This window comes from Notechis scutatus, chromosome 3 (assembly GCF_049901735.1).
Source record: "Notechis scutatus isolate UNSWTSFEM ecotype Mainland chromosome 3, rNotScu1.2, whole genome shotgun sequence".
Lineage (NCBI taxonomy): Eukaryota > Metazoa > Chordata > Lepidosauria > Squamata > Elapidae > Notechis > Notechis scutatus.
This window is the reverse complement of record NC_142011.1, coordinates 83,873,810-83,885,966: the sequence shown is the minus strand read 5'-3', so window position 1 is coordinate 83,885,966 and position 12,157 is coordinate 83,873,810. Positions and strand designations below refer to the sequence as shown.

Here is a 12,157-nt window from a genome sequence, read left to right as displayed (position 1 = left end):
AGACAGGACCTTTGTTCCTTTCACGATGATAGGGTTGTTCTTCGTCTGGACCTCTCATTTATTCCGAAGGTTAATACCTGGTTTCACAGGTCCCAGGACATTGTTTTGCCTGACTTCTGTCCTCTCCTGCACCATGACTTAGAGCGGCAGTGGCACACGCTAGACGTAAGAAGGGCTCTTAGAATATACATTAAGCGTGCTTCCTACTTCAGGAAGTCAGAAGCCATGTTTGTTTCCTTTTTCCCTTCTCACTTGGGGCACAAGGCCTCTTCTACTATTAGGTGGGTCAGGTCTTGCATTGAGCAGGCCTACAAAGCTGCGGTCCTTCTGGTTCCCCGAGGTCTGACGGCACACTCTACCAGAAGCGCGACTACTTCTGCTGCCTGGGCAACCCAAGCATCCTTGGAGGAGATTTGTCATGCGGCCACGTGGACATCCCCGTCTCCTTTCATAAGACACTACCGTCTGGATGCTTTTGCCTCGGCGACTGCAGCCTTCTCGGAGAAGCACAAAGCCGAAGACACAAGCCTGAAGATGATGAATGAGACTTCATTGAAACGTCGCCTAGACACTTCCAATTTTACGCGGGAGAAAACCCGAATAACCAAAGATCCACATACAAATACACACAAAAACCTCAGAAAACATTATATATATATATATATATATAATTAAAGAACAGTAAAGTTACTGTTTGTACATTTTACAGGATGTATGGTCATTAACTAAATATAGATTATACTGTTTATGTTTGGGGATATGTTTTTCCGCATTCAATAATGAGTCTTCAGAGTTTTACAAATAGTTTGATATTGCATATCAAATATTAATTATGCGCAAGGAATAAAAAAAAATCGGATTAGTTTTATGCAAAGATACATTCCATAGAATGCCTTATTAAGATTATCTCCTCTACCAAAAGCCATGGATATATATGTCTGTGTTTGTATATCGTTTTCAAATCTTCGTTAGTTTTCAGTACTGGGGTACAGCTCTGTGCATGACATATGATAGCAATCTCCAAATATCGGAAAGGCAACTGTCATGTAGATTTATTGTCTATGTAAATGCAGGGTAGATTTATTCAGTTTATAAATTACAAAGAACTAGAGTTTTACTTTATTCGACCCCTAAAGTAACAGTTGTTCAATACAGTAGAAACTACCCTGGGAGTTGATGGATTCTTTCTTTGAAGATGTTTAAATAAAGACTATAGATGACCATCTGCCATGATGTTGTAGTAGCAGATTCCTGCACTGGGCAGGGAGTTGGATTAAATTATCTCCAAAATTCTCTTCCTCCCCCCTTACATTCTGTGATTGTATTATATTTAGAATGGCATAAGCAACACAGCATATATTTTGCTGACTTGTGAAGGGCTTTCTACATGCTCTGAAAGGAATCCGCAGAAAACATTTTCTTACTGATCTTTGAAGTACCTTTTTTGCTTTCCTTTACATCAGGGGTGTCCAACCTTTCACCTTCCCTGGGCCACATTAGAAGATGAAAATTTGGTTTGGGCCGCACATAATTAAATTAAATAATTAATTAAATTAAATTAAATTAAATTAATAAAATAATAAAATAAAATAAAATTATTATTATTTATTATTAATTAAAAATTATTTATTTTTTATTTTATAATTTTCCGGCCAAATTTTATGGGTGGGGGGAGGGGGGAAATAAAGCTCGCCCGCCTCACGCCTACCTCTCCTCCTGCAAATGCAGCGGCAGCGGTGGCGGGGAAGAAGCAGCAGCGGCGATGGGGGCAGAAGCAGCAGCGGTGGCGGCAGCAACAGCAGGAGGTGGCGGGCGGGACTTTTGGGCTGCGGCTGCCCGCCTTTTCTGTTGCTCGCCTCGCCCGCCTCGCACCTACCTCTCCTCCTGCAAATGCAGCAGCGGTGGCGGCGGCGGCAACAGCAGGAGGTGGCGGGCGGGACTTTTCTGTTGCTCGCCTCGCCCGCCTCGCGCCTACCTCTCCTCCTGCAAATGCAGCAGTGGCGGCGGTGGCGGCAACAGCAGGAGGTGGCGGGCGGGACTTTTGAGCTGCGGCTGCCCGCCTTTTCTGTTGCTCGCCCCGCCTCGCGCCTGCCTCTCCTCCTCCTACTCGCTGGATCTTTCATGAAGGTTGGGGTGGGCGTTGGGCGCATTACAAGGCGACCTGGGCCGCATGCGGCCCGTGGGCCACGGGTTGGACAAGCCTGCTTTACATAGTGGAATTGTGTGCCTTTTCTGCAAGACATCCTTTTTCCACCTTTCCTTCATTCAATTAAATTGCCTCCTGTAAGATCTGATGTCTTCACTTTTTGATCTAAATCTTCTATAAAACACAATTTAATGTGTGAAATCCTTTAAGTGTTATATGTAGCCCTCAACTTATGACTGCAGTTGAGGCTCAGATTTCTGTTGCTAAACAAGTGAATCGCACCTGATTTTATGACCTATTTTTTGCCATGGTGTTCAAGCAAATCATTGCTGTTGTTAAGTGAATCATGCAATCGTTAAGCAAATAACACCCCCACCCCCTTTTTTGCTTGTTGGAAGCTAGCTGGGAAGGTCATAAATGGGATCACGTAACCCCAGGACACTCTGGTCTTCAGAAACACATGCTGGTTGCGAAGTTTCCAAATTTGCTGGGGATGCTGTGACAGTCATAAACACTTATTTCACTGCTGTTGTAACTTTGAATGTTCGCTAAACAAATGGTTGTAAGTTGAGGATTACCTATATGCCACACACACTAACAGCTCTTGAGTTCAAACTGACAGTAGATAGGAGTTATTGTGATATCATTAAAGCCCTAGATCTGTGGGTCCCCTTTTTGAAAACATGGTCATGTTTTATGGTGTTGAACAATTTTATAAATAATCCACTGTGGTTGCTTCTAAATCTGTCTAGTTAAGTCCTCATATTAAGTTTACATAACGAAAGAAATTGCTAGAGTGTTATGGCTTGAAATGTTGATGTATTGGTGCTCAGCAGTTGAAGTGGGCTAGAAAGGCCAGATTTTCCTTGACAATGCAGTTTCTTACTCTGACTAAATGTAGGGATGTAATACACAAGAAACAGAAGTGCTGACCATTGCTGAATCTATCCAAGTGCTTACGATAGTATTCTGCAAATATTCAAATGTAAGTTTTTCAAGTTCTCTGAAAACTTGCTAAGAAGATAGGATATCAGCTTCCCTATTTCTGTAAAAGGCTTCAGCTCGTAAGTTTTGTCACACTAAAATGATAAATATTTACTTCTTTCAGATTAGGATAATGGCTATGAAATTTATGGTAGTGTTAAATTTCTCTCTCATAAAAACAAAGGTTCTCAGTAAGTACTTATTTGGACTTAATCACAACCAATGTTTGCTTTGCTCTTCATTGCTCTGGAGCTGATACTGTGTTCTCTTTCTGAATGTGAGAAATGGATCACAATTATCTGTATGCTCTCTTTTGCTTCTTCTTCAATTGCTTGTTTGCATATTTCTTGATTTTATTACGTAGCTTAGAGATGGAGATGCTATGGGACAGAATATTGTGGGGAGGATTTCTTTCGCCTTTTATTTCTGATTTTTAATTTGCCTTTATCCTATCTATGCTATGGATTGCTTTGGTTAAGGTCACAAATGACACTGAAAGGATTACAATCCATGCCGCTAGTCCTCAGGTAATTGGCACTGAGGATTCCATCTCTAAGCAACCCAGTCATAGAGCATGATGCCTTCATGTGACCACACAACCGCACTGACGACAGCAGTTTCAGCAATTTCAGTCGTTAGTAGCCTCTTATATAGATAGTCCTCGACTTAGTGATCGTTTGTTCAGTGACTGCTCAAAGTTACAATGGCACTGCAAAAAGTGGCTTATGATAGTTTTTCACATTTACAATTGTTAGAGCATCCATTGTGATCATGTGATCAAAATTTGGATATTATGCTTCTGGTTCATATTTATGATGGTCCTGGGATCATGTGATCACCTTTTGCGATCTTCTGACAAGCAAAGTCAGTGAGGAAGCCAGATTCACTTAAAGAACCATGTTACTAACTTAACAACTGCAGTAAATTTACTTAACAACTGTGGCAATAAAAGTCGTGAAACAGGGTAAAATTCACTTATCAACTGTCTCACTTAGCAACAATTTTTTTAAATAAAAATTTATTAATTTTCAATAAACAAACATACACAAACAAAACACAAAACATGAAAACATAAAACTTCTTTTTGGAAAGCGGGTTACATCTTTTTGTACAGACATAAATCAAATTCATGCTCACTTTGTATACCATTTCATATCTTATTTACCATTCTATATTTTCTATATGGCTTCTCCCCTCTTTTCACTCTCTTAATTCTATTTTATATATTTCATCTCAATTTAAATCATTTATTCTTGTATCTTTTGTCCGTTCTATAATTATCTACTTATCTTTTCTCTTTAACACATAATTTCTCCTGTAATCACTGATTGAAGTATGACGCTTTTATATCTTTCCCTTAAATTTAACACTTAAAATAATATATAATTTTCATTCTGATTCTGCTTAGTACATTCTAAAGCTACATACTACATTTTAGAATAAGAAAATAGTAAGTTTATAATATAATTAAAACAATAATCCATAGCAAATTAAACTATCATTAAATCTTAAGCCTTTTACACATTCCCTTTAATATTTTATTAAATCATATAATGTTCCAGTTTTCAAATGCAAATACAACAATACAGTCTTTACGTACTTTTGCAGAATCTTTTTTTTAGTTATGTTTTTACCCTTTATCTCTGAAAAAAACCTGTTTCTTTACATCTTGTTTCAAACCTTTATAACTTCTCTTCCTTTTTTCCCTTCCTTTCTTCTCTGATCTAGCCTTTTTACCCCCCCATCTCTTGATCTCCACCCTCTTAATCTCCACTCTCTTCTGCATTCCTCTTTTCTGTTGCTTTCTGACATTGTATTGATTTTTCACCTTATTTTTCCCTTTTTTGGTTGTTCTTTTAAGTCTTAAATTCTCCATTCTCTTTCCCCTCTTTCCTTTTTCTTCCCCAGCTAAAGTTGTTTGTTCATTAAAGATGGCTTCTTCTTCTTCATCCCAGTCTTCTTGTTCTTGTAATTGCTGGTAGGTAGAAATCGCCATTTCTAAGAAGTGAAAAACAGATCCGGAAGAGCCCTTCCCTTCTTGTTCCTCTTCTTTTAGCTTTTTAAATTCCATTTTCAGTTCTTCAACAGATAATGCCATTGTAAAAGTTTTTTAAACAACCCAAATGTTTTTAATCTTTCAAATAATAATTTCCAAAAGTCCCAAAGTCACCAAGCAATCCAAATAAAATACAAGCTGTTTTAGCACTTTCTTCTTTTTGTACTTTCTCTTCCTGGGGTACAGTTCTATTGCAAAGTTCCAAAATGTATCTTTTAGAAGTCTTATTACAATTTAACTCTGATCTTATAAGCTCCAAGCAGCCTCCTCCAGCAAGGTCTTAATATTAATCCTTTACCTCTCCCTTCCCACTTATAGCAAAAAAAAGAATTTTTTTTAATTCCAATGTTCAGAAATCTTTAATGTCCCCTTGGCTTTTAGTTTTCAAATTTGATTACCTGTTGATGCCAAAACGGGTTTTTCCGATTTCCATCTGCTTATCTCCATAGGGAAGGAGAGTGAGAAAAAACAAACTTTCCCTTTTAACTTTCATCCGCCGCTTTTTACGATCTTCTTGGGAACAATGTATCTTTAATGAAGTTGAGTTTCCAGGGTATTTAGTTGTTACTTTTTATCCCGGTTCAGCCAAAAACTTTCACTTTCTTCAGCTTCCTCCTGCACATTCTTGTCCGGATGAAAACTTCTTTGTGGCGGCCATTGCTGACCACCGCTCCACCGCTTTTGGAAAAGGGAGTTTAGCCAGCTGAGGAGGGGGGGTGCATTTCCCCCGGACCCCTGCTGAATCTCCCCTGTCTTCAGTCACCTCTACGGGGTAACTATTAGCCCCCAAATCAGGCTGGATCGGGGGCACTCCAGCGGCGAGTGCAGCAGGAACCGTGCACGATCGCGGATTCCTGCTGCTGCCGAAGCTTGCAAACCGGAAGTCCCACTTAGCAACAAATTTTGAGCTCAATTGTGGTCATAAGTTGAGGACTCAACTGTAAGTGTCTCCCAACCTTTGCTTTGCTATGCCTTAATGAGCCTTCTTTGCTCAGCCCCACCAGGTGCCGTAGAACCGGTTGCTATTGTTAAAAGTTTGTCAGGTTTCAGTTGTGTAAATAGCTACAAGCTGGTTCTTTTCAGTCAGATAACACAGGGGTCCCCAACCACCGGTCCGCGGACCGGTACCGGTCCGTGGAACAAGTCCTACCGGGCTGCTGGTTTGCTGGGCGCCGCCATCTTTTTTTGATGAAAAAGTGCTTCCGGTGAGCTTTTCCGGGTAGAAAGCTCACCGGAAGCACTTTTTCATCAAAAAAAGATGGCGGCGCCCAGCTGACGCCAGTACCGGGCCGCGGCATAAAAAAGGTTGGGGATCACTGAGATAACATACCTCCAGAAGTGTATGAAGAGAAGTTATTCTGAATCTAAGGTAGGACTAGTTCTCTGCAAAGGTACAGTTGGAGTACGTGAGCAAGTAATGGAGATAATTAGCCCACAGAGATATTTTTTCTCCATAACATGTTGACGTATCTGCTACTTTCCAGAACTTTCAGGCTTTTCTATAAGGCTTTTTGTGCTTTTACTTGTTCGACAGATATAATGGCATCATAAAAGCTGAGGGAATACTTTGACATTTGTGGGGGTAATATGTAAGTTAGAGATTTCTGATCTTTTTTTTTTTAATTCATTGGTTGCATAATCAAAACTTGCACTTATGTCTGTGGAAATTCTCAGTCACCCAGGGCATGGTTGTCCCAAAGGAGCTTTTTCAAGAGGCAACTGGACTTTCTGGTTTTTCTTTGAAGACATTTTGCTTCTCATCCAAGAAGTTTCTTCAGCTCTGGCTGGAAGCTCTTGCTGAAAACATAGGAATTGGAAGGGTTTACCAAACATATCAACTCTGTGAACAGATACATCCAATTCACATGGGAATGGGAAAATCCAGCCAGAGCTGAAGAAGCTTGTTGGATGAGAAGAGAAATGTCTTCAAAGAAAAACCAGAAAGTTCAGTTGCCTCTTGAAAAAGCACCTTTGGGACAATTTACACTTATGTGACTCTTTGCAGTGTTAAACAAAATGTTTTTCCTCCCCTCCTCTAGGTGGCGACAGACAAGGTTGCAGGGAGATTCAGTTCTACTCTCTCATGGGTGAAGAACACTGTCAGTCAAATGGCCAGCCAGGTGGCAAGTCCATCTGTTTCATTACACACTACATCCTCCTCTACCACACACTCCACGCCAGCAGTGTCTCCGTCATCGCCAGCAGAACTGAGTCCTGATGACATAGAGTTACTGGCTAAATTAGAAGAACAAAACAGGTAGGTGACCACCACTTTGACATTTATACAGATAGTCCTCAACTTACAACAGTTCACTTAGTGACAGTTTGGAGTTACAACGGCACTGAAAAAAGTGAGCTTTTCACACTTATGACCATTTTAGCATTGCCATGATCCCATGATTTACATTCAGATGTTTGACAACTGACTCAAATTTATGACAGTCACAGTGCCCCGGGGTCACATGATGAATAGGGAAACCAGATTTCCTTAAGAACTGGGTTACTAACTTAACAGCTGCTATGATTCACTTAACAACTGTGGCAGGAAAAGTCATAAAATGGGGCAAAATTCAGTTAACAAAATTCTCACTTAGCAACATAAATTGTGGGCTCAATTGTGGTATAAGTTGAGGACTACCTGTGCTCTAGTGGAAAGGCATCCCAAGATAATTTGGTATTCTTTAAAATAAAGCTGCTTTTAGATATTTATAGAAAATGCTTCAGCATTCTCCAAAGATATAAAATAAATTAACTGGGTTCGTCCTATCAGAGAAAAGTTTCATTTGCTTTGTCCACCATCACTTGTACAATTTTGAAACTATTTATTTAATCAATATTTGTAGTGGTCTGACTCAGAATGACTAACAACAATATACCTGTCTTTACAAATGAGTTAATTTAAATTATATGTGACATGTACGTTTCTGCAAGTAAATCACCAGTACATTATTTTGGTTGCTTTTTTAAAAAGAAAATATTTATGCTTTGTTGAAATCTGAGCTGTTGTATTGTGTATGTATTCAAGATCTTCAAATCTAAGATTTTCTTCCTTTAAGTCATTCTTACTTTATTTTAAAATCTTTGTAATGCTTTTGGAGTATGATCGATCAAGGCAGTGTTGACTTTATTGATCATCTAGATCAGGGATGTTAAATTGGCAGCCTGTGGGCTAGATGCATCATGGGCACTCCGCGAAGGCAAAAAATATTGTGATCACGTGACGCGATCAAGTTTGACACTCATGATCTAGATAGATCTTTTACAGGACGTTTTTCCTAGCTTGGTTCTTCAGTCATTCCAGTGTTACAACCACTGCTGTAACTGAACCCATTCACTTTGTTGCTGGCAGTCTTTTGTCATTTTGCTTCTGTTTCTCAGAATTGGAGACTTCTCAGGAAATCTAGGTTTTGCATAATGTATCCAAAATGTGATAATTTGCAGTTGGTCTTTTGTCTCTCAAGTCAGAAATCTGGATTGGTAAATTGTATCATCCGTTTGTTTATTTTCTTGGTCATCCATGGATTTCTCAATAATCTCCTTTAAAATCAAATTTCAAAAGCATTCTTTATATCCTGCTTCTTGAGGAGGAAATTTTGTTTACAAAGAGTATCAGAGAGAAAATATAAATTATATGATCCATATCTTTGTAGATATATAAACACACTCAGGGCATTTGAATATTTTCCCCAAAGCCTTAATTGCTCCTCTAGTAAGTAACTGCCCAAAGTTGTTGAGAGTGACAGTCCGACGGTATACAATTTTAAATTATAATGATTGGGTGCCAGATGTTCAGACTGGATTTGGCATTTTTATTCACCTATTGAGTCCTTCCCAAAGTCCTGGGATAGGCAGATGATGTTTGAAAGTGTTGGGACCCTGATCTAGATAGATCTTTTACAGGACGTTTTTTCCTAGCTTGGTTCTTCAGTCATTCCAGTGTTACAACCACTGTTGTAACTGAACCCATTCACTTTGTTGCTGGCAGTCTTTTGTCATTTTGCTTCTGTTTCTCAGAATTGGAGACTTCTCAGGAAATCTAGGTTTTGCATAATGTATCCAAAATGTGATAATTTGCAGTTGGTCTTTTGTCTCTCAAGTCAGAAATCTGGATTGGTAAATTGTATCATCCGTTTGTTTATTTTCTTGGTCATCCATGGATTTCTCAATAATCTCCTTTAAAATCAAATTTCAAAAGCATTCTTTATATCCTGCTTCTTGAGGAGGAAATTTTGTTTACAAAGAGTATCAGAGAGAAAATATAAATTATATGATCCATATCTTTGTAGATATATAAACACACTCAGGGCATTTGAATATTTTTCCCCAAAGCCTTAATTGCTCCTCTAGTAAGTATGGTAACTGCCCAAAGTTGTTGAGAGTGACAGTCCGACGGTATACAATTTTAAATTATAATGATTGGGTGCCAGATGTTCAGACTGGATTTGGCATTTTTATTCACCTATTGAGTCCTTCCCAAAGTCCTGGGATAGGCAGATGATGTTTGAAAGTGTTATTGTTGTTAATATATACACAACAATAGGAAATCACCAACGCCAGTTCTTTAGCTGATGTGGGCCTTCATATACATCAAGTTCTTCCCAGTATATTGGCATAGTATATGTGCGGACCTAAGCAGTATGGCCATTTGTAATTGACAGATGCAAGTTTTCTTAACCCAGAGATTTTCTAAATGCTGTCCAAGATTTTTTGGTGTGACCCCAAGTATGTAGATAGCCACTGGGACTACCATGACCCGGTTTATGCCGCAATCTTTCAACTTTGATTTTTAGATCTTGATACTTTGTGATCTAATCTAGTTATTTGACTTCTATTTTACTGCCACCTGGAATTGCCACATCAGTTATGCACACTTTTTCTTTTCAACCACAGTTATATCTGGTGTGTTTCGAGCCAAGAATTATCAGTCTGTATTCTGAAATACCACAATATTTTAACCTGCTCGTTTTCAACTACTTTTTCAACTGTATATTCCCATCAATTTTTTTCAACTGGCACATGATATAATTCATTCCAGTGAATCATTTCAGTGACTGTGCTGTGTTGTTGTTTATAATTAGTTTGAACAATCTTCTTGGACAATTCTGGAAGTTGAAGTTCATACATCTTAAAGTTGCCAGGCTTGATAAACATTAGTTGAAATAATCTCTTAAATATATGTTCCTTTAATGAATGGAGAAGATCATCTTATGTCTTACAGGTAAGGTAGATAAACTCCCTTCAGGAATACTTAATGGAATTTTCTTGGCATAGAAAAACATAGAAATGGTTTTACCTTGCCTTATATATCAGTTTGTCTTTTTAGCATAGACTAAGCCTTGGGGTTTCCTAGAAGTCTCCCATCAGCCCAGATAAGCTCTGCTAGATGGTGCCACCTAGTGGTGCTTCTGAATGGTACAATAATGCATTAGATTATTATAATTATTACAAAAGGGTAGTTTCTTTTAATCTTGAAGTAAGTATTCATTGTTGTGAAAAAATTACATGAGAAGCTGTTTTAAATACTACTTACAAGCCTATGAAATCCTTCACAGTATGACTACAGTGAACAAAATCTCTCTTCAGCTAACCAATTCCTTCGTGAGAAGGAATCTCTTGTTGAGTTTGATTATTTTATATGTAGTATCTTTTATTGTTTGCCTGTCTATAGAGGCCCAGTTTTTGGACATTCTGTTGTTAGAAGAATAATCTCATTGATATCTTTTGAAAAACATTGACTATATAAAATAGTTTGGCCACTTAAATATTTTCATTAATTTTTATGAAGGCCTCTAAAAATTCAAAACCAGAAATATGATTTATATGATTTATTTATTAGATTTAGATCCCATTTTTTCTATAGGAGCTCAAGGTATCATAAATAGCTCTTTGTCATTCCACTTTCTCCACAAGAACAACTTCTGAGATAGACGGGTCCGAGAGAATGATTGGTCCAAAGTCATGCAAAAATGTAATGGACAGTTAAAGGGGAAAAAAGATGTAAAAGAAAAGGAGGCAGTTTATGTGAAAGGAAAAGAAACATTGGTAGGTCTTGTGAAAAAAGTGAACCCTGGTTCTGTATGTAAATATGGAGTTCTGTACCTCTAAACAAAAACAATATATATCTACAATATCTATTCCTACAATGTTATAATTAAATAGAGTTTTAATTCTTTATATACTCCAGATCCTCTGAATCATGAGAGAATATAACAACTTCCTGCTCCCCCTGGCTAAGCTACTAGGGAAACAATTCTTAAGAGAGCAAATCAGCTCAGGATAATTATTAAGTTTCTTAATAGGGTGTTGGCAGCAATATTTTAAGTACTTTTTATTTCCAAAATAATTTTAGAAGAAATGCTGTTTTGACCATTAACCGGGTTTCATCACACCTATACAAATCTTTACATGGTGATCCGAACTTCCTTTCGTTCAACATATAATTAAGAATTGATACTGTGGTTAAATAACTGAGAAGGGACTTATTTCTTGTCTGTTTATATATCCAGATCTGATCTAGCCCATAAGTTAATGATAAAACGACAGCAAAGGCAATGTAGGCAGTTTCCTATCCTTGTTATGCTTCACTTAGTTCTTTATAGGTTGTCCTCATATCCTGTGTTAAAATACTTTTCTTCTTGTTGTTTAGATCATTGTCAACTGGTTGGTTTCACTGTATTTTTTCCAGAAATGAGTGTGTTTCACATGTTTAGCCTACTTTCCCCCCCAACCAGCAAGTCTTGAGTTTTACCCACTTTCACACATGTATAATGTTGTTTTTCGGAAAATTTCTGAGATTGTGGTCCACATTTTATAAATTGATAAAGATTATTTTAAAAAACATTACCATCTTTTGTTTAGTGTAGGGACCAAAGGAATATTGGATGATGTCATCGCTTATAAATGCAAATGCCTTTCCTTGCAAACTTCAGGAACTACCAGCCTAGGTTTGATAAATGTCTGAGTGGAGTTCT

At 38.0% G+C, this 12,157-nt stretch overlaps 1 protein-coding gene across 4 annotated transcripts in view; it reads left to right on the top strand.

Moving 5' to 3' along the window:
- The window catches only part of EVI5 (ecotropic viral integration site 5), an 85,324-nt gene that overhangs the window by 16,708 nt on the left and 56,459 nt on the right, over nucleotides 1-12,157 (top strand). For all 4 annotated transcript variants that reach the window (XM_087960615.1, XM_087960613.1, XM_026674098.2 and 1 more), the window contains exon 2: nucleotides 7,226-7,443. In XM_087960615.1, the coding sequence (XP_087816741.1) occupies nucleotides 7,295-7,443 (149 nt within the window). In that variant the 5' untranslated portion in view covers nucleotides 7,226-7,294. The remainder of the gene's footprint in view (nucleotides 1-7,225; nucleotides 7,444-12,157) is intronic.